The following is a 24649-nucleotide window of genomic DNA, read 5'->3' as shown; positions in this document are numbered from 1 at the left end:
CAGGCAGGAACCACCATGCCCACACTTACACGGTGCTGAGGATCAATTCCTAGGACTCTGCATGCCAGACAATCGCTCCAGATGCCTTTTTCTAAGCCACCCCAAGACGGGAAAAGCAAGTAGTCTCTCGGAGCCTAAGTAACACTGGCCAGCTGACAGAAAAACAGGAAGACCCAAGCAATGGGTAAACCTTACGGGGTGGGGGAGGTAATAAAACAAACAGCTCACAAGCCACAATCTTCTACAAACACACGGGGACAGTCACATACACAGACATGCTGCTACATAACACACGCTTAGGGCCTGGGAGGGTACGCAGTAGTCGATCACGTGTCTAGCATGATTGATGTCTTTCACCCAACTCTCTACAATGCAAGAAATAAATACCACACCTTCTACTGAGCAGGACCGCTGCTCCTCTACGCACAGCCAACTATGGAGGCTCAGATGTGTGAAAGTGGGCCATTTGTTTTCCCCAGAGTTTAGGATAAGGCGATAAACCAAGAAGGAAGGATCCAAAACGCTTCTGGGTTTTCGTTTTCAAGGAACAATCTACGTATTTTAAACTACTTCCTTAAGAACTGGAGTTCTGCTTCCAAAGACATAATCACCGACTGGGAAATCATCAAAGGAAATGGATTTTAACAACAAAAGGAGCTGGGCAGTGGTTGGACGCACACCTTCATCCTAGCACGGGCAAGGCAGAGGCAGGCAGGCCTCAGTGAGTTAGAGGCCAGCCTGGTCTACAAAGGAAGTTCCAGGACAGCCAGAACTGTTACACAGAGAAACCCTGTCTCAAAAAACTAATAATAATAAATAAAAAATAAAGACAAAAAAAAAAAAGAACAAAAGGCAAGGCCTTTGCACACCAGAGGGTGGTTCTGGTAATAGGCCATCTATGCTCAGCCCAAAGAATGGCCATGATGGCCCAAGTCCCCTACAAGGCCCAGGCATCAGAAAGGACTGTGACTAGACAGTCAAAGGACAGGCAAGGCCCTGAATCTCACCACTTGCCCGACCTAGGCTGTATGGCTCAGTATCTAACACAATGGCCTCCAGCAGGCTCCTAGTCAGCAGCCTGGACTGTGAATGAATCCTTTTGGGATTGGGATCTCAGCACTGGCATTGGGCTGAGCTTCCCAGGTGACCACAATGTGCAGCCAAGGCCACTGCACTGAAGACAGCCAAAGCCGTCAGGGACTCTGAAGGCCAGGCTCTCTGTGGGCAGTGCTGGCTCTTGTGAGGCTCTCACTCCACTCAGTGGAAGCTGACTTTTCAGTAATTCTGGGCTCTCCCATGGGCTTGGTGATTTTTAGAACATCTAACCAAGTGAATGTCAGCAAAAGGAGAAAAGATGGAAGCTGGGTGGTGGTGATGCATGACTTTAATCCCAGAACTCAGGAGGCAGAGGCAGGAGGATCTCTGTGAGTTTGAGGTCAGCCCGGTCTACAGAGTGAGTTCCAGAACAGCCAAAGCTACACAGAGAGAAGAAACACTGTCAAGAGAGAGAGACAGAGACACAGAGAGAGAGACAGAGAGAGAGACAGAGAGAGACGGAGAAGGGAGAGGGGAGAGAAGGGAAGAAGGGAGAGTGTGAAAAAATGGAAAAGAAATTCTCAGGCTGAGAAGGAAAGCATGAGAGATGGAGGGCAAGGAAATTTTATTTCTACAAAGGAATCCAAGTGTCTGTTCTACGAGGATGGCGTTTTCCAGCTTTCTTGTTCCTCGGACATGAGACTGCTTCCAACACGCCACCATTAAACGCTCTCTACCTTCCCCCTACAGAAGTCAAGAAGTCAAAGAGCCACACTGCCCATTTACTTCTGAAAGCCACTTTAGTTTCAGTTATGAATATTGACACCACATGAAACAGACCATTGGATGCGTCATCAGGAAAGTACAGGCATCACAAAATGTCCCAAAAGAAAATCAGATGATAAAAACAACAATAAAAAAATAATACAACACAAAACCAAACGAAAGAGTGGCAGATATTTACAGCCTCCATCTGCAGTGGAACCCGGGCTCTACTTTCAGCGGAACACAAAATCAGAGATGTGCACTTCTCGATTGGGGGGGGGTCACAGATGGAGCTGGTGCCAGCCAGTTTGGGGGGAGACATTCATTCTAAGAAGGGAGAAATGCACAGTTAGCCACCCGCTGGGACTGGGACCAAGAACAGCTCTTCCCGCTGAACTGCTACTACCAATGACAATGGCAGATGACCCAGTCTTATAGAAAGGACTCGTCACTACAGTTAAGACAGACTAGCCAGTTACAGGCACTGGGTCTGGGGGAGCAGAGGCGGATGGCCACAGTCAGGTGAGGGACATTTGTCGCTGTGAGGTCAGAGGGGAAGCAGGGCTCCACGGCTGGAAGCTGCTGCTAACAAGTCTTCTAATAGTCCTAAAGAGAAAGAAACACACGTCATGGCACACTCAGAGCCTGGTTTGAGCAAATGTGCGCGTGTGTGATAAACACACACACACCCACACACATATACTAAAATAAATCTTTTTTTGCTTGTTGTTTGGTTTGATTTTTCAAGACAGGGTTTCTCTGTGTAGCCCTGGCTGTCCTGGAACTCACTCTGTAGACCAGGCTGGCCTCGAACTCAGAGATCCGCCTGCCTCTGCCTCCCAAGTGTTGGGATTAAGGCCATGCACCACCATGTCCATTCTAAAACATTTTAGTAAAGAACAGCTGGTAGCTGGAGTATACAGATGGACCCTCAGGGTCTAGAAACTAGAGTGTGACCCTAGATTAGGGTCATACAGACTCTGAAAACCAAAGCTATCTACAAGCTCGTCAGCCTCTGACTGGGCCCTTGTCTAGCACAGATGATGAACCCTTTAAGAACCCACCAAAACCAATTTTTTAAAAAAACAAAACACTGCCAGTCTTTGAGATTTCTGGCTGATACTTACAGCTCGGGGCTTTTTGTTTAACTTCAGATCAATCCTGTGGTAGGGAAAATAAAAGAGATTTGCACTTTAACTTCAGAAACAGGGCAACAAGCAGCTACTGCATAGGGCACAGCTACAACAAAGGCTACTCAATTCAAGTCCACATTCTTCATTAGACTATGACACAGTTTAGCTGTGTCCTCAGATAGTAAGCAAGTATTAAAAAAAATGAGCAGATATTTTTGCCATAAGGCAAACTGAGGTGACTAAAAAAGGAAATATACAGCAGTTATAAAAGCCAGAATTTTTAAATAAAAACTATTGCAAAATTAGAGAAACTGGATTAAGAGGGCATGCTCAGGTCAATGTGTTAGCTCTGTAACTATGTCACTGACAGGTTCTGAGACACGCAGTGACCAACAGCAAACAGACTAGGAGTTTGTGTTTCTGGATATGAAACACAAAAGAAATTATAAGAATTTCAAATTTTAAATCTTTTAAAAGCAAAATATCAAAATCTTAAGCTACTAATCTCCTTAAGAAGCAAAGCCAGAAAATCAATTTAAATATGAATTAAAAGTACAGGTTATCTATTTAAAAAGAAATTAAAATGCATAAAAGTGAAGTTTACTTAATTTTGCTTAAGTTATTAAATAAAATGTTACCTCCATCACGTTTTTCTGTTTTTAAAAAAAACTTCCCAGCCTAACCTAATATACATACCTACAATCAAACAGACAAACTATGGGTTAGAAAGGTCTCAGAACAGCATCCCGGGTCTACACACTAAACAACACAGCACAGACACTAATGCAAATCAAACTTACTCAAAGTCATAATCAAACATGCCAGACGGGCTGAGGGGCAGCATTGGAGAGGAAGAAAGCAATAGAAATTAATATACTAATTGAACAAATTAGTCGATTAGCCACCCTAGCAAGATTTGTGGAAACAAAGTCAGTTTTAAGAATCTTAAGCCATAAGGTTTTGAACATCAAAGCACCAAAGACTGTGTGGTCAGGGGGACTCCCTTCCCGCAGTGCGGACCAGCGCAGAAAGCAGGCGACAGGAGGGCAAGTGACTGCATTTGAGCACTCAGAGGCCACAGCCCTGGTGTTAGCTGCCAGACTCAGGGTTAGAATTGCTAAGATATTGGTACTGAAAACAGAATTGGGGCATTAGAAGAGAGAGGGTGGGGGAGACAGAGATTAGCGGGGGAGAGAAGAGGGGACAGCCAGAGAAGGAGGGGGGGAAGAGGTTTAGTTACACAGCAAAAGGTGCTACAAGTAGGCATTACATATTGTCATTGAAACAAAAGGCAACAAAACACTTCCCACTTTGAAAACAGCAAAGCATGTAACTTTCCATTCAAGTTCAGGTTGTGAACATGCCCAGTGCCACCCAGGGTTCTTCCTGGAAGCCAGAAGCTGAGGCCCGAACCTCAGTAACCGTTCTCTTTCACAAGCTCTGCCCCCTAAACTGCTGACAGCACTTCACTGGCCTTTTTTTTTAATGAGATTGGGGGGGGGGTCACAATATAGCCCACACTGGCCTTGAACTTGCTGTCCTGCCTCAGTCTCCAAGTATTGCAAATGCAGGCACATGACACCTTGCCTAGTACGGCAAGTCTACTTGTTTACATCAGTGTAGCAGCTAAGGAATACCAAGGTCTGAAGACCCTCCCCCAGCAAAACAAAGGTAACTGGGATCCATAAACACAGAGGAGAGGATGCAACTCTGCGCTGTCATGGCTGAAAGGCCAGAGCGAGCATCAGCCTGGGCTCTGACTCCAGCTCCTCGCTGTTCTGACACCTTTCAGACTGGAGACAGGCAGGAAGACGATGCTCAATTGGCTGTTCTGCTAGACCATGTCTGTGAGCATCGTACAAGAGCTGAGTTTCAGCACCACTTACACAACCATCTCACTTAGGACCGTCCTGGACACACACACCAGCAGACAAGCAGGACTTTTAAAAAATGGTTTCCTCTTAAACTGATTCAACCTTCACAAATGAAAATAGATGCTATCAGCTGGGGGCGTGGCTTACTGGTAGATGCATGCTGGGTTCAATCCCTAGTAGTGGAAATAAATGCATACACAAATAAAAGTGTACCTATTTAACCAAATTTGGTAATCCCTCTCAATCCCAGCATTCGGGAGGCTAAGGCAGAAGAAATTAGTTTGAGGCCAGCCAGGGCTACATAATAAAACCCCATCTTAAAACAAATAAGCAACAATTTTTACAAAAACAAATCCTGGGTGTGATGGAATAGTAATAAGCTCTAAGAGCAGCTAGTATTGTTTTCTCTTTAAAGACAGTGGGACCTAACTACTGTTCAGACGCAAAAATATAAGAATTCAGAAAGCTAGTGATTTTCATTTGACTAGCACGCATCAAGTTTTGTGTTCAATCCCCAGCCTTGGGGGAGGGGGGTTCTTGATGAATTTTCATATCCCAGAAGAGGGGTAAGCTCAAGTATCTCCTCCTACTGCTCCTCCACAGTGTCTGGCATGTGGCAAGTCCTCAGACATCCTGTCACCATGGCCTGACTTGATACACGGGCCACCGCACAGTGGGGAAGGAAGCACTCACTGCTCCGGGTGCCAACTCACCAGTGTGTCTGGATACTGAGCTCCACCCCTGAACCTCAAGTGTGCAAAGGTAGCAGGACTCACCCCAACTGCCTTAGCCCACTGAGGTGCCACTTAGGGCAGTCCTGACCCAGATTCCTAAGAAATAAAGCAGCCCGGTGCCACCAGCCTTCAGGGGCAAATGAGCACGTGAGGCCCTGGGAGGCCACTAGACAGACAGGATCCTGGAGACAGAACTCAGTCCACCTTCTGAGCAGGACTAGCCCCGTAGGAGAGCAGTGCCCAACAGCGGTCATTCTTAATGCTGGTGTGCTTCTGGAAGGAATTCATTCCCGGGGCCAGGAAAAGGAGGGCTAGGGACAAAGTGTTACTCCCATGGAGGTGCTCTAGAAACCTGCAAGGGTAAAGTTAAACAGGGTGCTCCTCCAGCGCCTTTCGCCAGTCTAGAGCTAACCGCATCACTGGCACAAGGGTGTCACACACAGCAGAGGACCTAGAGAGGACACGTGTCTGGTGAGTGATGCAGAGCCCCAGGGACTTTCAAGAATGTTCTCCCTGCTCTAGACACCTTGAAATAGGAAAAGAATCCAAAATGACAACAAAATAAATGTAATAAAAACAACACAGAAGAAAGTATTGAATTATCATGCCAATTTGTGTGTATATGATATATACATGTATAAACACATATATGCATATGGAGGCCAGAGGTCGATGCTGGTGTCTTTCTACATAGCTTTGGAGAAAGGGTCCCATCACTTCTATTAGACTGGCTGGCCAGCAAGCCCCCGGGATCGCAATGTCACCAGCGCTGGAGTTACAGACACATATACACCTCACTGAGTGCTCTGACGTGGGTGCTGGGATTAGAACTCAGGCCCGTACACCTGCAGAGCAAGCACTTTACAAACTAAGCCATTTCCCCAGCCCACAAAAACTCTTTTTAAGAGTATGGATCTTGGGCTAGAGAGATGGTTCAGAGGTTAAGAGCAGTGGCTATTCTTCCAGAGGTTCTGAGTTCAATTCCCAGCAACCACAAGGTGGCTCACAACCATCTGTAATGAGATCTGGTGACTCTTCTGGCCTGCAGGTAGATATGTAGGCAGAACACTGTATACATAATGAATAAATAAGTAAAACTTAAAAGTAAATAAATAGTTAAAAAAAAGAGTATGAGTCTCTGCTATCTGTGATAAGGTAGCCCCAAGTCTACCGCAATGCTCCAATAACCTACAGCCTTACCAAGACGGTAGGGGGCAATTCTTTGCTGTTTCTTACTATAGTTTGAGATTAGCACAGTGGATTTTTTGTTTGCAGAAAGATGTAAAGCACCGGTCCTTCAGCCCTATTTAGTGGGAGGAAACTCTATTTCTGCAATTTAAAAAAGAACAAGAAAAACTTAAAAAGGATTCAAAAATCTGTTGATGAAAAGAGGTTTAAACCAGTTAAATTTCACCCTAAATCATTGCCAGGCCTGTGAGTTCACAGTGTCACACCTTAGGTGCAGGAAGGGACACCCACAGGTTTCTAAAGCAACGTAACTCATTAGCCAACCAGAGGATGGGCGCCCCCACGCAGCCCTGTACACTCCCTTCACCCCCACAGTGTTCAGGCTTCTAAGACCAAAAGGAGGGAGAGCCCCTCCCCTCCTTTACAGACTCATTCCCCTCTGAGTTAAGGCCCAGCATTAACATACAAACCCAGGCAGAGGGACCCACTATGATCCCTGCAACACCTGACCTCTCTGTCCACTGCTGTCCTTCCCATCTCATGTCCCACTGCAAAAGCAGCAGTGCGCAGATGGTTCCTACGAAGGAACGCCCGTGTTTAGGGGCTCTAAGTGTTTCCCCGTATCTGAAGGCAGCATACTCAGAGAACTACAAAATAGAAAAGTCATAACAATCAAAACCAAACCCGTATTTAAAAAGTCAGAGAAAGCCATGTCAACTGAGCTCTCACAGGAGTCAAAGACCTGGTTCCCAATAACCAGAGTCACTCTGCAAGGACTCGTTTCTATTTCCATTTTCCTCTTAGCAAGGACCCAAAGCTCACGATGTCAGGTGGCTTAAAGGAGTCACATTCCATCCTAGCGACTCCCATTGATCCTTCAGGGCCTCTCTATTGCCACCCACTCCTCCCTCAGAGAACACCGGCCCACTTGACCTGCACCCGAATCTTTTGATTTTCTGCCACCCGAAGCATCAGGGCTCTGCCACTGCCCCAGGGATTTTCATTCTAACCAAGTCCCTCCCAGCAGTCACAAGAACTCTGGGACTGGGTGGGACCTTGTCACTAACCTGTGCCGGTTTTTATTCTTCCGTTTTTTGTGGCTGCTGTGGTGACTCCCTGAGGAAGTAGAAGAGGCAGCCTTCTGGGGCTTCACTCCCTGTACGGAACCGTCCAGGTCCTCAGGGTCCTCCTGGGCAGGCTCGTTCTCCTGATTGTGGAAGTCTGGAGAAGTATCGCTTTCTGTCCCACTTCCTGGTTCCCCTGGAGAAGAGAAAACAGGGCCCAAAAGCCTGATCAGAATTCCCCAAATTCCTGTCATGAGCAAATGTTTGCTTGTGAGCCCACAGGCCACACTACAGAAGAGAGACAAGGAACGTCCATCCAAAGCTAGGAATCCTGGAAAGCAGCAATCTGCAACAGTGTAACAAGAGTGCAAGGCTAAACCTGAGGCAGCACAGAGCTTGTATGACGGCCTGCATGGACGGCGCTGAGGAGAGCGACACTCACACCTAGAGGATGGGAGACAGTGACCCTGGCAAACCAGCAGAGAAGCCTATCTTTCTTTAAAGGGTGGTGGGGGTGAGGAGAACTAGAGAAATGACCCCAAGGTTAAGAGTAGGTACTGCTTGCTCTTCAGAGCCCCAGAGCCTACACCATGAGGCGCTAAGAGAGCCAACACCTCTCCTTGGGTGCCTGCACTCAAATGCACGAACCCCACACAGACACATACATGTGATTAAAAATAAATTTAAAAAAAGAAAAGGTACTCACTGGGAAAGAGAGTCCAGTCAAATCCCTGAATTACTGAAGCTTTGGATTGGGAGGTGGGAAGGGATATGTCACTCAGGCCTTGAACCTCCTAGGTCAGAGGATAATTCTGAACTTTTCTCAAAAGCAGTTAGTTACTTAGTGCATTTTTAAATTCTATGTATGTGTGTGCAGGCAGGGTTATGGGCAAGAACCTAAGTTTGTATTCCTAGAACCTAGGTAAATCTGGACACAGAAAGCTGGACACAGAAGTGTGCATCTGTAACTCCAGCTCCTACAGGGAGATGAGGGACTGAGCCAGGAGAATTCCTGGAAGCCCTTGAGTCAACATGCTTGGAATATGTATGTAGAACAAGAAGAGACCCGGTCTCATATGATACGGAGGGTAAGTGCTAACATCTGAGGTCGTCCTCCAACCTCCATTGAGTGAGGGTGCGCACACACAGACACACACACACACACAGAGAGAGAGAGAGAGAGAGAGAGAGAGAGAGAGAGAGAGAGAGAGAGAGAAATTAAAACAAAGTAAAACAGAAAGGTGTGGCATAATAGCATATACCTGTAATCCCAGAGCTGAGAAGCTTGAAGAAGGAAGATCAGAAGTTCAAGGCCAGCCTGAACTACTTAAGAGAGCTTACTTCAAAAACACATTTAAAAAAATTTTTTTAGAGCAGAAGACCCCACCAAGATGGCTTAGCAGGTGAAAGTGTTTCCCTGCACAAACCTGACAGCCTGTGAGCGATCCCTAAAGTGTTTCCTGACAGCCTGTGAGCGATCCCTAAAGTGTTTCCTGACAGCCTGTGAGCGATCCCTAAAGTGTTTCCTGACAGCCTGTGAGCGATCCCTAAAGCCTTGGAAGAAAGAGAATCAACTCCCCAAGTTGTTCACATGCATGCCATGGAACACATATACACAGACCCCCAACACACACTTCTCCTCGCTCCCCCGCAAAAAAGCAAAGAAACAACCAGATCTCAGATATGAGGGACTAATTTGAACACGATACAGGGAAGCACCAGGAGAGGGAGCTCCAGAGCCACGGAGCAGCACAGGACTGGCAAAGCATCTGACTTCACATAAAGTTTACTAAAAGAGCAGAGTGTTGGCACACACCCGCCATCACACACTCAGGACGCTGAGGAAGGAAGATCATGAAATCAGGGCTAGCCTGGACTACAGGAGGACCCTCTGTCAAAACAAATAAACCAACAGAAAAGGCTACAAGGGCTTCAAAACTTACCTTCACAAAGCTGCAACAACCAGCATTGCGCTGCTCACGGTGGACAGATAAACAGAGATCAAGAGAACAGTCTAGCATGAAGTCTAATGTTAAGGTCTGCTGATCCCCGACAAGCAAGGCTAATGAGACAATTCAGTGCAGAGAGAAGTTCTGTTGGTGCAAGACCAGCCTGAGCAACACAGCGAGACCTCACTTCAGAAAGATGAACCGGGCTGGAGGGATGGCTCAGCACTTAAGAACACTAGCTGCTGGGCTAGAGAGATAGCTCAAAGGTTAAGAACACTGGCTGTTCTTCCAGAGGTCCTGAGTTCAATTCCCAGCACCCACATATGGCTCACAGCCATCTGTAATGAGATCTGGTGCCCTCTCTGGCATGTAGACACTGTATACATAATAAGTAAATAAATCTTTAAGAAAAAAAAAAGAACAACACTGGCTGTTCTTGTGGAGGACCTGGGTTTGGTTCTCAGCACCGACATGGCAGCTCACAACCAGGGGACCTGACCTCTAGGACTGTGTGCGTGTGGTGCACACACTTGTAGACAAAATACCTATACATATAAAACACAAATAAAAAAGATAAAATGAGGTATGGCAGCACGTGCCTTTAGTCCCAGCCCTCAGGAGGCAGAGGCAGGTGGGTCTCCTGTGAGTCTGAGGTCAAGGAGCAAGTTCAAGGACAAGCTATGCAGAGAAACACCCCCCCAAAAATTAAATAAATAAACAAACCTAACCTAGGTTCTGAAAGATGCCTACAAGACACTTTGCTGGCAGTGGTGGTGCAAGCCTTTAACCCCAACAGTCAGGAGGCAGGGCAGGCAAATCTCCCTGTTCGATGCTAGCCAGATCTATGTGGAGTTCCAAGCCAGGCAGGAGCACACAGCAAAACCCTACTATCTCAAAAAATAAAAACAAACAAGAAAGCTTTAAGATAGTGAAGAAATAAGTGGACAGGAAGAATTCACAGTGACTAACATGTGACGGCTACCAAAAGCGATCTGCAAACTCAGTGTAACCCCATTGAAATTCTTGACATGTTCCACATAATTATTTTTAAAAAATCCTAAAATTCATATAGAAATACAAAAGGCCCCAAATAGCTAGAGCAATCTTCAGTAGGAAGAACAATGCTGAAAGTACCTGATCTCAAATTATAAGGCCATAGTAACAAAAACCAGCATGGTACAGGCAGAGACAGATACGTAGCCCCATGGACTAGAACAGAGGACCCAGCAAGAAGCCCACACAATCACAGCCCACTCTGACAAAGCTGTCATTGGCTCGCACTAGAGAACAACATCCATAGCACACACAGAGACTGAAGCTAGATCTGTAGCTCCCACTCAGCAGACACCCAGTCATCAGAGATCACAGCCGGTCATATAGGACTGGAGGCAGAAGCCCTGACGACACAGGCAGGGGCGCTCACCTGGGCTGGAGACCACTCGGAGGCTGAGCTATACTGTTCTTGTGGAGGACTGAGCTATAGCACCTGTGTAAGGCTCCACGATCACATGTAACTCCAGCTCCAGAGAACCCAATACTCTCTCCAGGGGCAATGAACTCAGGCAGACCCCCCCCTACCCGCCACACACACTATATACATTAAAACTATATATATATACACACACATATATATATACACACACACATACACATATATATTTAAGATACAGCAAATGCAAGAGGTTTCTGCACGGGACTCCAACAGCACAGGAACGAATTCCAGACACTGACAAACGGGATTATAAGGAATGAAGAAGCCCGCATAGCAAAGGAAACAGCAGAGTGAAGGACAAGGTTACAAAGGGGGTGGGGGTCTTTACCACCTTTATATATAAAATTAGGTATCCAGGATGTTTTAGTTTTGTATTGTTTTTTAACTGGGGGCGGGGGGTAAGTGAAGGAAATAACTGAGTGGTTAAGAGTGCTTGCTATGTAATCATGAGGACAGAGCTCAGATTCCAGAACCACACAGGTCACGCCTCCTGCATACCCTCTTTAACCCACTCTGCAGGTGGAGATAGAAGATTCCAGAACCACACAGGTCACGCCTCCTGCATACCCTCTTTAACCCACTCTTCAGGTGGAGATAGAAGATTCCAGAACCACACAGGTCACGCCTCCTGCATACCCTCTTTAACCCACTCTGCAGGTGGAGATAGAAGATTCCAGAACCACACAGGTCACGCCTCCTGCATACCCTCTTTAACCCACTCTGCAGGTGGAGATAGAAGATTCCAGAACCACACAGGTCAGCCCTCCTGCATACCCTCTTTAACCCACTCTTCAGGTGGAAATAGAAGATTCCAGAACCACACAGGTCACGCCTCCTGCATACCCTCTTTAACCCACTCTGCAGGTGGAGATAGAAGATTCCAGAACCACACAGGTCACGCCTCCTGCATACCCTCTTTAACCCACTCTGCAGGTGGAGATAGAAGATCCTGGGGTTTGATACTTTCCAGCCAAGCAGAGAAAATACAAGCCTTGGGTTTAGGGAAAGACCCTGCCTCAAAGAACTATACACAAACACATGTGCATTTATGCATTTTTAACTGCAAAAATTACACATAAAAACCCAAGTCATCTGATCAAAAAATGGGCTAGGGTTGAAGAGATGGCTCTACAGTTAAGAGCACTGACTGTTCTTCCAGAAGTCCTGAGTTCAATTCCTAGCAATCACATGATGGCTCACAACCATCTGTGATGAGATCTAGTATCCTCTTCTGGGGTGCAGGTGTACATGCAGGCAGAACACTGTATACATCATAAATAAATAAATCTTTTTAAAAAAATGGGCTAATGGAGTGAAGGCCGTTGTCCAAAGAACTAGGCATTAGCAGGGAATGGGGGGGGGCACACTTTGATCCCAGCACTTAGGAGGCAGAGGCAGTGGATCAGCCTGGTCTACACAGTGAGTTCCAGGACAGCCAAGGCTATATAGTGAGACCCTGACTCAAAAACTTAAATGACAACAAATGCTGTCATGGGGAACATGGGGAAGAACCTTTATGTGGGGGCGGGCTGTGTACAGCCACTACAGAAAGAAGTTAAGTGTGGACGGTTCTCAAATCAGTGAAAACAGACCCACTACACGAAGTGCTAGGATTAAGATGTGCACCACTCCGCACCTGACTCTTTTCTTTTTTAAAATTTTATTTATTTTTAATTTTATGTGCATTGGTGTTTTGCTTGCATATATGTCTGTGTGAGGGTGTCAGATCCCCTGGAACTGGAGTTACAGATAGTTGTGAGCTGCCACATAGGTGGTGGAAACTGAACCTAGGTCCTCTGGAAGAGAAACCAGTGCCTTAACCACTGAGCCATCTCTCTAGCCCCTAATGATCTTTTCTGAGTGTTGGGAGACTACAAAGCCTTGGACCAGAGCTGGTGATAGGACAGACAAGGACTGAGTTGACAGGGGCCAGAAGGGCAGCTGGCTGTCCATCTGCAGTCTCTGCTACAGGAGGCCCATGCAAACAGACAGCGGGCCATGCTCTAGAAACTCTCTCAATGTCCAACCGCTCAAAGCCTAGGATCCCAGAACTCACCTAGATCTCCTCTCTGATAAACAGTTATCCAAAGCAACAACTCTTGTCCCAAAGGACTGACGTGAACATCAAGAATTATGAGAGCCGGGCGGTGGTGGCGCACGCCTTTAATCCCAGCACTCGGGAGGCAGAGGCAGGCGGATCTCTGTGAGTTCGAGGCCAGCCTGGTCTACAAAGGGAGTTCCAGGACAGGCTCCGAAGCCACAGAGAAACCCTGTCTCGAAAAACCAAAAAAAAAAAAAAAAAAAAAAAAAAAAAGAATTATGAGAAATGGATGGGATGTAGCTCGCCTACCATGCTCAAAGCCCTGGGTTCAATCCCCAGCACCACATGAACCAGTCTAAGCAGTATGTGTGCATGTATGGGTGCATGTATCATTCCAACATTCAAGAAGGTAAGAAGTTCAAGGTCATTCTTGGCTGCACAGTGAGCTTGAGGGCAGCCTGGGTTATGAGACCCTGTCTACACGGCTCAAAAGGAAAAAAAAAGTTAAAAAAAAAAAACCCACAAAAAAAAAGATGGGCTCTCTTTCAGGAGCTGCATTTTAGTTGCTGACTTGCAGTGCTAAGGATCAAACTCCGGGCCTGACACATGCTAGGAAATGCTCTACCACAGAACTCTAGTCCCAGTCCAAGACTTGTGTTGCAGAATTATGTTGAAGATACATGACAAGGAACTATGGGGACCAGATGCTATTACAGTACAGACAAGAACTCCCTTCCCTAGCTCACAGAAACTCAAGGCCTGTGCATCGAGCCAATGTCCCACGACAGCACCGCACTGAGGATGTTTCTCACGGACAGAAGAATGAGCAGCACGGCTGTAGAGCAAAGATGAGGAAGTCTACACACTGCAGAAGAGCGGGGCGACTGCGGCCTGTGACTGCTGATGGAGGGCAGGTTTCCAGGAGAAAGGGAAGCCCTACAGCAGCAACTCTGCGGGAAGCTTCAGAGCATGCAGCAGCACCTGCTGGACCTGCCAAGGCCACAAGGTGAAAAGCCACTTGCTTGCTGTTTCTTTAACTATATTCTTTGCACTAAAATGTCTGATGCTGGGCTGGAGAGATGGCTCAGAGGTTAAGAGCATTGCCTGCTCTTCCAAAGGTCCTGAGTTCAATTCCCGGCAACCACATGGTGGCTCACAACCATCTGTAATGAGGTCTGGTGCCCTCTTCTGGCCTGCAGGCATACACACAGACAAAATATTGTATACATAATAAATAAATAAATATTTAAAAAAATAAAATAAAATGTCTGATGCTGCGCAATTTACACAAAAGTCCTCTGTAGAGGCCGTGCAAATCCACCCTCTTTCTAGTTGGATAAAAATACGAAGCCAAAGGAAACAGAAATAATGCATTTAGAGAGGAGATTTCTGTGAAATGGTTTGAAAATAAAATGCTAGGAGTAAAAAAGTCTGAAATCCTCAAGTTAAAGAGGATATAAAGCAATGTTCTGCCTTTTCCTTCCTGGAGATCACAGGCATCATCCACACAGGACTTGGTCCACAGTCTGCAGCCCTGGAGAGTCCACACAGAGGAGAGGAGTACAGGTCAAGCACACTGCTCCTCTTGTGGGACACAATCATGGGATCAACACTTGGGCTTCCAAGGACCCTCAGGTCCCCCATCTGCTTTACAGACGACGTCCAAGCAGAGGCCTCCTTCAGCTGGCTCCACAGGCAGAGGCTCCTGCAACAAAGCCTTATGACCTGAGCTTGATCCCTGCATCCTACGGTGAAAGGGGACACCAACTCCCACAATGTGCCCTATGACCTCCAGATGTGCACTGTGGCACAGGTGTGGATACAAGCAGTAATAAGTAAATAGAAAATTTCATATTAAAAAATGAAAGAGGGAAGTGAATAAAAATAGACACAACTAAAAAGAAAAGGAATCCAAGGAAACCCAAACACACAAAATCAGATGAAGAACTTTTACTAAATCTTATTAATTGAAAAGAAAATCAAGGTGAGCCAGGTACGATGCCGCAACCTTTAATCCCAGCACTCAGGAGGCAGAGGCAGGACTCCTGTGAGTTTGAAGCCAGCCTGGTCTACATGAGTTCCAGTTCTCCAGGGCTACACAGAAAGACGTAAGTCTTATTTATTTTTTTTAAAGATTTATTTATTTATTATGTATACAACATTCTGCCTCGATGTATGCCCACACGCCAGAGGAGGGCACCAGATCTCATTATAGATGGTTGTGAGCCACCATGTGGTTGCTGGGAATTGAACTCAGGACCTCTGGAAGAGCAGCCAGTGCTCTTAACCTCTGAGCCATCTCTCCAGCCCCCGTAAGTCTTATTTAAAAAAAAAAAAAGAGGAAAGAAAAGAAAAGAAAAATTAAAATTTTTGTAAGAGCAACTTACAGTCCCAGGACTTAGGGAGGGGAGGCTGAAGAGAATCACCTTCAAGGACAGCCTGGGCTACATAGTAAGACCCTATCTCGAAGACAAAATAATATTAGTAGAAATTTTTTTAAAAAACATTGAAAATACTATAGGCTTTGGTTACAGAACATGGAAAAATCAAACCCGAACACAGCTAGAAGCTCCCTCCTTCTTGGCTAGCTTCCATAATACCGCAGGGTTCTAAGCTGGCTGCTGGGGTAGACATCATTGGCAATCTTACTCCGCTATGGAACTTGTGTATAACACTATCAGCATGCCAGGGAAGAGTGTCAAGGGGATCAACCATTCACTGGCTGGATATGATGCCCACTCCATAGGAACTACTGTAACCCTGGCCAAAAGCCTGTGGTAGGGGAGGTCACAGGCCCTAGTGGAGAAGCCACAGCTGTGGATTTACTAATGAACCCGGGAAACTGCCATCTCGATGTTTATATTTACATCCGTAGACTGGTGCCATCAACCTTGGTAGGTGACGCTTCCTTTTGTAGTGGGCCAGTGACTCAACCAGTCAGTTCAGTGCTGAGAACACGTGACCATTGAACAATCAGCCCTGACTGAGACATCAACATCACTCCCTCTAAAGGGTCAAGGATCATGGCGAACAACAGCAGGAAGGATGCTCTTATAGGAGGAAGGGGCAGAATGTTAGGAAACCCTGCCCTCTGGGCATGACAGGGCCTTGAACTCACAGACTCACAACACCTACGGTGACTTCTGCAGGACTGCGCCTGTCACCACGTCATCATGGACCTGAACTACTCACAGGTTCCCCAGCCCTCCCTGATCTATAAGCAGGTAATAGTTGCTCAAGGACATTTCTTCAGGGGAGCAGCCCAAGGTCATGTGAATCTCCCACCCATGTTCTTATAAGTAACTCAGTGGCGGAGCGCTGGCCTAGCACGTTCACGACCCTAGGTTCAAGCCCCCATACCATAACAACTAAATAGAAGCAAAGCCAGGTGCTGGCTTACATCTGGTCCCAGAACTCCCAGCATCCGGGAGGCAGAGCAGGCGGGTCTCCGAGTTCCAGGTCAGTGAGACAGAGACTCAAATAACCAAAACAACGAGTTGTCAGGGGAAAACCAGCCCTGAAGGAGGCTAGCAGTCAGCAGTGATGAAAAGCATCTGCAACATCCTCTTGCAAAACACAGGGACAAAGGCTGGAGCAATGGCTCCATGGTAAAGAGCACTGGCTGCACTTCCAGAGGACCAGAGTTTGGTTCCCAGCACCCACATAGTGGCTTACAACCATTAGTAACCTCAGTTCCTGGGGATCAGATGCATTCACTTACACATACACGTAAATTAAAAATGTTTGACAAGACCACCAAGGTATGTAACCATTTAGTCAAAACTAACTTGACACACAGTAAAATCCAAGCAATACCAATCATGTACTACAGGAAGATCTCAAATAGCTGCCCAGTATAGACTTTAGAAAATATTTAATACCTAAGTTCAAGGCTAGCCTGGGCTATACAGCGAGGGCCTGTCTCAAACTTAAAGGATTTGTAGCATGTGAGGTAGCCAGACAAGCACCCAACCACTCTGTGCAGGGTTCTGGGACGGGGAAGAACAGGAGTAACAAAACATGAAGCTGGACAGAAAACTTCTGAAGGACACTGAATAAATCTGTTTGGACAAAAGTTGGGATTTGACTCTGAGTGGAAACGACTCTGGAACAGGCAGGACTAAGGCACAGGAGTCTGGCTGGGATAGAAACCCACGCAGAGCTAATAACTGAAGTCACTGACACAGGCTTGTGAGGCCAGCATTAGAAAACAGCAGAAGCGGGTCAGTTAGTTGAGGCCAGCTCAGTTATCAGCAGGCTCTAGGCCAGCATGGGTTAGAAGAGACTACCTCAAACAATGAACAAAATTCCTAGGAATATAAGCCCTACAGTAGCAGTGTCAGTTTGGGGTCTTTTGGTATCTCCAGCCCAGCTTCATGAGAAAGACGTGGCAGCAGGCCAGGAGCTCCTTCCTTGGAGAAAGATACGGTAGATGGCATAGTGGCACAGGCCTTTAATCACAGCAAGTGGGAGGCAGAGGCAGCTGTATGTCTGACTGGGACAAGTAAGTACAATCTACACAGACAGACAGACTATATAGCAAGATCTCCCACCTCCAAAACAAAACAAAACAAAAAAAGACTTGGGGAAGAAGCCCAAAGGCTCCCAACTTCAAGAAGCAAGAGAAAACCACAGAAGATACAGTTCTTAGGTACCCAACTGGGTAAACCAGAGTTAACTTAGGGCCTGTGGTGGCTTTAAAATAAACTGATAAAGAAGGTAAAAAGAGACTCACTCTTTTCGATGAGTTGGTCCTGAACTCCCGCCAAGGCACTTACTGCCTAAAAGAGAAGTCATCGGTTACCTGACAAGTGACCACAGACCCCAAGACGCCAACCCACAGAGGGAAGAAGGGACAGTCCACACTGCTCAATAAAGGGCCACAGGCAGGCAAACCCGTTTGCTGCCACAACCACTTACAGCGGCCGATGTGACTGAAGATTTGCTGAAGAGCCGTTCGGCCTCCTTGAACTTCCGGTTCCTCCGATCGTTTTTGCTATTGGAGTTTCTAAAACACAGAAGCGAGTACCAAGGTATTAGTTCAACTCAAACTGGGGCGCCTGGAGCAGATGCGGAACTACGGATGACTACTGTGTTTGTGATGACGTGTGTGCCGAAGTATGTGTGTGGAGGTCAGGGGACGACTTCGCGGTCAGTTCTCTCCTTCCACTCCAGGGACCGAGCTCAGGGGCCAGGCTGCAGAAAGCACCCTCCCCAGCTGCGCCATCTCCCAGCCCCAATCTTTACTTTTCACATGGCAGCTCACGAACGCCTGGAACTCCAGTCCCTGGAGATCAGACGCTATCTTCCGGCCTCCGAGAGCACTAGGTCACATGTGGTATACAAACATACATGCAGACATAACACCCATGTACATAAAATAAATGAACAGTGTTTTCAAGTGACTATAGCAGCGTGGTAGTGATACACACCTTTAATTCCAGCACTTGGGAGGCACAGGCAGGCAGATCTCTGTGAGTTCAAGACCACCCTGGTCTACAAAGCAAGTTCTAGGTTAGCCAGGGCTGTTACACAGAGAAACCCCGTCTCAAAAACAAAAAACAAAAACAGGGGACTATAGATGGGCATTACAGTAGATGTTTTTAATTCCAGCATTTAGGAATCAGAAGCATATGGAGCTCTGTGAGTTACAGTATAGCCTGGTCTATACAGGAAGTTTCAGACTAGCCTGGGCTACATAGTAAAGCCCAGTCTCAGTAAGTAAATATATAAAATTACTAGTACAGACAAGTGATAAAAAGTGTCTCTTTTAAATAAACTTAATTTTATACCAGGATTCCTTTGAGAAATATACAGGGCAAAGGTCAGTCTACTGAATAAATATTGGGGAGATGCTGGATGTGGTGGCACAGTCCTTTAACCCCAGCACTCAAGAGGCGAAGGCAGGTGTAGCTCTGTGAGTTCAAAGCAAGCCTCATCTACGTAGCTGGTTCCAGGCCAGCTAGCACTATATAGTGTATAGTGTGACCCTCTCTCAAAAAAAAAAAATTTTAATATTTTGCTTTTTATTTAGCACACATATGGATATGTGCATGTAAGAGGTAGAGACAGTGGCACAAGTCGGTTCTCTCGTACCACCACATGGATCCTGGGTACTGTGGGTCATGGGGACATAACTCGGGTCACCAAACTGGCCGACAAGCATCTTAACCCACTAGGCCATCATGCTAGCATGAAAAAAGCTGTCTTTACAGCGGAGTAGCAGGACCACCTGATACCATGTCACCGGTAAGACAGAGGTGCAGAACCAAAAGGTCACAAAATGCTTACACTGTTGCCAAATATGTTTAAAGGATTGCTCATGAGGTCACAGTACTAAAACTATAGGGCTCAGCACTGTGGCAGAACACTCATGCGCAACGCCTTGGGTGCTATCCTTGCACCAAAAAAGGAAAAGAAAGAAAGGAAGGAAGGAGGGAAGGAAGGAAAGGAAAGGAAAGGAAAGGAAAGGAAAGGAAAGGAAAGGAAAGGAAAGGAAAGGAAAAAAAATCTGAAAGTAGGCCCTGCAGGCAGTAGTGCACAACTTTAATTCCAGCACTCAGGAGGCAGAGGCAAGTGGATCTCTGTGACTCAGAAGCCAGCCTGATCTCTGTAGAGAAACCCTATCTCAAAAAAACAAAAACAAACCAACAAAAATATTAATGCCATAACTGTTGAAAGCAACTGGACCCAGGATCAAAAACTGCTTTGGGGCCAACTGAGGGAAGTTGAAGGAATCAGTGTTAAATTTGAAGCTGTAAGCGTCAGAGCGATATGCAGAAATGTCCCACTCTTCTCAGGAGGTAACTGCTAATATGCTGAGGTGCAAAGATTCATGGTCCGAGTGTCTCAGTTCTCAGTGAGCAGGCGGAAAAGCACAGGGAAACAGAAGCCTGACGGAAGGAGTCCATGAAGGAGAGCTTCCTAACAGCAGAACAGGCCTGCATCTTTTCTTTTTAGTTTTTCAGGACAGGATTTCTGTGTTGCTCTGGCTGTCCTGGAACTCGCTTTGTAGACCAGGCTGGCCTCGAACTCACAGAGATCCGCCTGCCTCTGACTCCTGAGTGCGAGTGCTGGGATTAAAGGTGTGTGCCACCAGCGCCAAGCTAGCTCGGCATCTTTGAACACATACTAAAATGAGAGGGCAACTTTCCCGTGTTGGCCCTTGCCTGCTACCTTGTTGAGCCAGAGTCGATCTTGTTTTTTTTTTTTGACAGCACTGCATATTCCAGGCTAGCTGGCTGGCCTATCCCCACCTCCAATCTCCATGCTCAAAAATGCCAGATGTGCATTTTTTAAATATTATACCATATTTGTGTTTAATGTGTTGGGGGCTATGTACCCATGAGGGCAGTACAGAAAGTCTGATCCCCTGGAGCTGGAGACATAGGTAGTTGCAAGGCACCTGGCATGGGTGCTGGGACTCGAACTCCCATCCTCTGACAGAGCAGTGTGTATTCTTCACTGCTGCGTCATCTCTTGCCGCATCTTCTAAACACAGGTTCTGGGTTCTGAACTCGGGTCATCGGGCTTACACATGAAGTGCTTTCACCCACTGAGCCATGTCTCCTAAGCCTAGTTTTACATCTCGTGCTTCTACACATATGAAAGATGCCATATAACTATACACACACATCATGCCAATTTCTGTTTCCTGGTTTTGATAACGTACTACTATATAGTTACATAAAATGGAACCATCAGAGAAAACTGTGTGAAGAACATACAAGACCTCTCTGCTGTTTCTGCAGCTTCCTATATGAATCTGCAATTATTTCAAAACAAACAATCGTAAGGATACATAGATGGTTTCCTATATTAGAGCTTACACCCACAGTAAGTTAGCAACTGATGAATTTATGGGAAAAATACAAGTTGATCATGCGTTACATCATCTCGATTCTATAGATTTGAAAAATTCTCACAAGTCTTGAAATTTTTATAGGATCATATTGCCAAATCAATAACGGTACAATTAGAATACACTTATGGCAAAAATCGTAATTGTAAACCATGGCTGACTAAAATGTGGAAGACAGTTAAGTTACATGCTGTATTTCATTTACACCTACACACGCCTGCACCATGGGCCCGACTTTCCCTTGGCACAAATGTGGGCTTGGTCCAACGTTACTCAGGGAAGCAACGGCCGTGTCAGAGGACAAGCTCAAGCTTAGACCTCACTTCACCCTACGACTGTTAGCGACTCCCTACAGAGAGGGTACCAAGAACAAACACCCCAAGATGTACAGTGGCAGCCCACACCTTTAAATCCAGCAAATAGGAGTCAGAGGGAGAAGGAACTACGTAAGTGAGTTTGAGGTCACCTGGCTTATATAATGAGTTCCAGGCTAGCCAGGACTACATGGTAAGGCCATGTTTTCGGAAAACAAACACCCTATTAGTAGGGGATGGAACGGATACTTCTAGATTCTGACACTCACTTTTGATTGGTCAGATACCGATCCCAGCCACGGATAATATTGCCATACATCTGAGTGTCTTCCAGGTAGCTTCCTTCAAAAGCATAGATCTGTCGCTCCAAGTTTGCAAGTGTTTCCTAAGTGATGAGAAGAGGGACATGGAGAAGCGAGCATTAAAGCATGAGCAAACTGAGATCTGGATACAGACTTGTAAAGCCAAGCTTACCCACACCGAGCCATTTTTGTGAAAGAGTGGAGGTGATGGACCCTTTTATAAATAAAGTCCTCAAAAAATGCACACACATGCAAGATTTTATATCTACTTCGCTATCATGAGCAGGGATGAGACAGAGCGTGAGCTGTCTCTATTCTCACTCACTAAACGTGTCGCTTTCCAGCAGAAGGGTGATGAGCTTTTCAAACCCATCTTTTCTACATCAGCAGCTCCCTCCCAACAAGCTCTGGAAGGGCCGCCCGCAGCGGATGCCGGTTGCTATGGAAACCTGGAAGGGCAGCTTCAGGTGAGCTTTGCCTCCCGGATGCTCGACGCAAAAGGCGGGAGCCTGGAGGAGTGAGCTACCAGGGTGCCGGCGCTGCGGGTGCGCGTCACCATTCCAAATTCCCTAGACTGCGTCCTGCGTCTCCCGCCAGCCCCCCTCCAGGCATCCTCAAATACACCACATTCTCCGGCCACTGAAACGCGCCGCGCGTGCAATATGCCGTGGGTACCCACTCGACACGCTCCCGAATCCTCTCCAGGCTGGGGTCTAGCAGCCTCCTTCACACCGGCTAAGCCCGACCGGAGCGTCGTCCCCGCCTCCCGCCTCTCGCCCTTCCCGCGCCCTCGCCGCCCCGCCCCGCCCCGCCGAGCGCAGGCCGGGAGCCGCGCCGCCGCAGGGAACCGCGCCGCGCCCGGCCGCCCAGAGCGCCCGACTCCGGCCGCCCGCCGCTCTCGCCTCTGGAGTGGCCTGGGAGGCCAGGCGGGGACGGCGGCCCGTCCCCGGCCACTCACCGCCAGCTCCTGCTTCCGCTTCACCAGCTCGGCCAGCTCCCGCCGGGTGTCTGGGATCTGCGGCGGCGCCGTCTTGTTGTGCATCGCCATGTTGGGCTCCAGCGGCGGCGGAGGCGGCGGCGCGCGACCGGTAGGCGGACCCTGCGTGCTACCGCCGCGGACCACCAGGGGGCGCGCTGCCACTGCGCCTGCGCGCGCGGCTTCCGGGACACTAGCGTGCTCCGGGCGCGAAAGCAGGCGCCGGACTGGTGCTGGATCATATGCCGTAGGTCTTGCTTCCCTCGCTCCACTGTGAGCCCCTGAGCTTTGCAGACACCCACAGATGTTCACTGCATTCAAAGCCCAGCTGCAGCATAAGCCTATAAAGTATCCGATGTGTCTTGCCTCAGACAATGCCCAACTGCAGGTGGGAAACCTGAGCAAGGTCAGGCCCCACTATCCAGGCTGGAGAGTAGATCCCACCCCCCAACCTTCCCTGGGTGATGGCACAAGTCTTTAATCTCAGCTCTCAGAGGCAGAAGCAGGCTCATCTCTTAAATTTGAGGTCAGCCTGGTCTACACAGAGCGTTCCAGGCCAGCCAGAGAGATACACTGTTAGACCCTGTGTCAAAAGGTAATCATAAGAATTGTGAAGCAGCAGAGCCTAGTAACTCAAGCCTATAATGGCAGCAATTCAGGAGGTGAAGGCATGGGTTCATGAGTTTGCAGCCAACATGTTTTACACAGTAGAGACTTGTAGGGTAAAAGGGCCAACCAAAGAAACCCACCCTGGCACTAGGGTCAGAGCCAGTGAAAGAAATACGCCCTGAGCCGGGTGATGGTGGCACACCTTTGATCCCAGCACTCTGGAGGCAGAGGCAAGCCGATCTCTGTGAGTTCGAAGCCAGCCTGGTCTACAAGAGCTAGTTCCAGGACAGGCTCTAAAGCTACAAAGAAACCCTGTCTCGAAAAACAAACAAAAAAAGAAATATGCTCTGATCCTGAAATCAGACCCAAAAGGCTAAAAGGGGCAGTGAAAGAAACATACCTTGACCTTGAAACCAAAGCCAAATATACCCCTGACCATCTAAGCAGAAAACTAACCAATCTCTGAGCAAAAAAACAACCAATCCCTGAGCATGAGATCTAGTCAATCTGAGCTCAAGGGACTGAAATCTGACCAATTCCCACCCTGATAATCTTCCCCTGGAAAGACACCACCCATAAGAAGCCCTATACAAGCCATGCACCTGTTCCGTTTTCTGCTGCTTTTTCCTCCCTGGCAGAGGCAGCCATTCTCTTGGATTCTTCCCTTCCAATAAATCTCTTGAGTGAGGTATGGTGAGACCTTCATTCACTGGAGTGGTGTAAGGGCTGTAACAGTTTTTTTAATTGATATTTATTGAGCTCTACATTTTTCTCTGCTCCCCTCCCGCCTCTACCCTCCCCTCCCGCCTCTACCCTCCCCTCTTCAACCCTCCCCCAAGGTCCCCATGCTCCCAATTTATCAGGAGATCTTGTCTTTTTCTACTTTCTACTTCCCATGTAGATTAGATCTATGTAAGTCTCTCTTAGTGTCCGCATTGTTGTCTAAGTTCTCTGGAATTGTGGTTTGTAGGCTGGCTTTCTTTGCTCTGTGTTTAAAAACCACCTATGAGTGAGTACAGGTGATAATTGTCTTTCTGTGTCTGGGTTACCTCATTCAAAATATTTTTTCTAGCTCCATCCATTTTACTGAAATATTCAAGATGTCGTTTTCTTTTCTGCTGTGTAGTACTCCTTTGTGTAAATGTACCACATTTTCCTTATCCATTCTTCGGTCGAGGGGCATTTAGGTTGTTTTCAGGTTCTGGCTATGACAAACAAAGCTGCTATGAACATAGTTGAGCACATGCCCTTGTGGCACGATTGAGTATCCTTTGGATATATACCCAAAAGTGGTATTACTGGGTCTTGAGGA

General features: G+C 47.1%; 1 protein-coding gene across 5 annotated transcripts; it reads right to left on the bottom strand.

Annotated features, from left to right (window-relative positions):
* Positions 1-1816: 1816 nt before the first annotated feature.
* On the bottom strand, positions 1817-22885 carry Meaf6 (MYST/Esa1 associated factor 6). 5 transcript variants are annotated; one of them, XR_012907552.1, is made up of 9 exons: positions 22711-22849; positions 21720-21835; positions 18196-18283; positions 18011-18056; positions 7797-7989; positions 3734-3763; positions 3572-3629; positions 2928-2961; positions 1817-2406 (listed from the first exon to the last, which is right to left on the bottom strand). XR_012907552.1 is itself a non-coding variant. In XM_075946705.1 (8 exons), the coding sequence occupies exons 1-8, from the start codon at positions 22798-22800 to the stop codon at positions 2398-2400; spliced, it is 606 nt and encodes a 201-aa protein (XP_075802820.1). In that variant the 5' UTR covers positions 22801-22849; the 3' UTR covers positions 1817-2397. The 5 variants fall into 5 exon arrangements, 3 of the variants coding, with proteins under 3 accessions (XP_075802820.1, XP_075802822.1, XP_075802821.1); XR_012907553.1 differs by lacking the exon at positions 3734-3763 and having other exon boundaries at positions 22711-22885; XM_075946705.1 differs by lacking the exon at positions 3572-3629.
* Between the last annotated feature and the right edge of the window lie 1764 nt (positions 22886-24649).

Source organism: Microtus pennsylvanicus, chromosome 13 (genome assembly GCF_037038515.1).
Source record: "Microtus pennsylvanicus isolate mMicPen1 chromosome 13, mMicPen1.hap1, whole genome shotgun sequence".
NCBI lineage: Eukaryota > Metazoa > Chordata > Mammalia > Rodentia > Cricetidae > Microtus > Microtus pennsylvanicus.
Note: the sequence above shows the minus strand (reverse complement) of the source record. Positions and strands in the feature narration are given on the sequence as shown.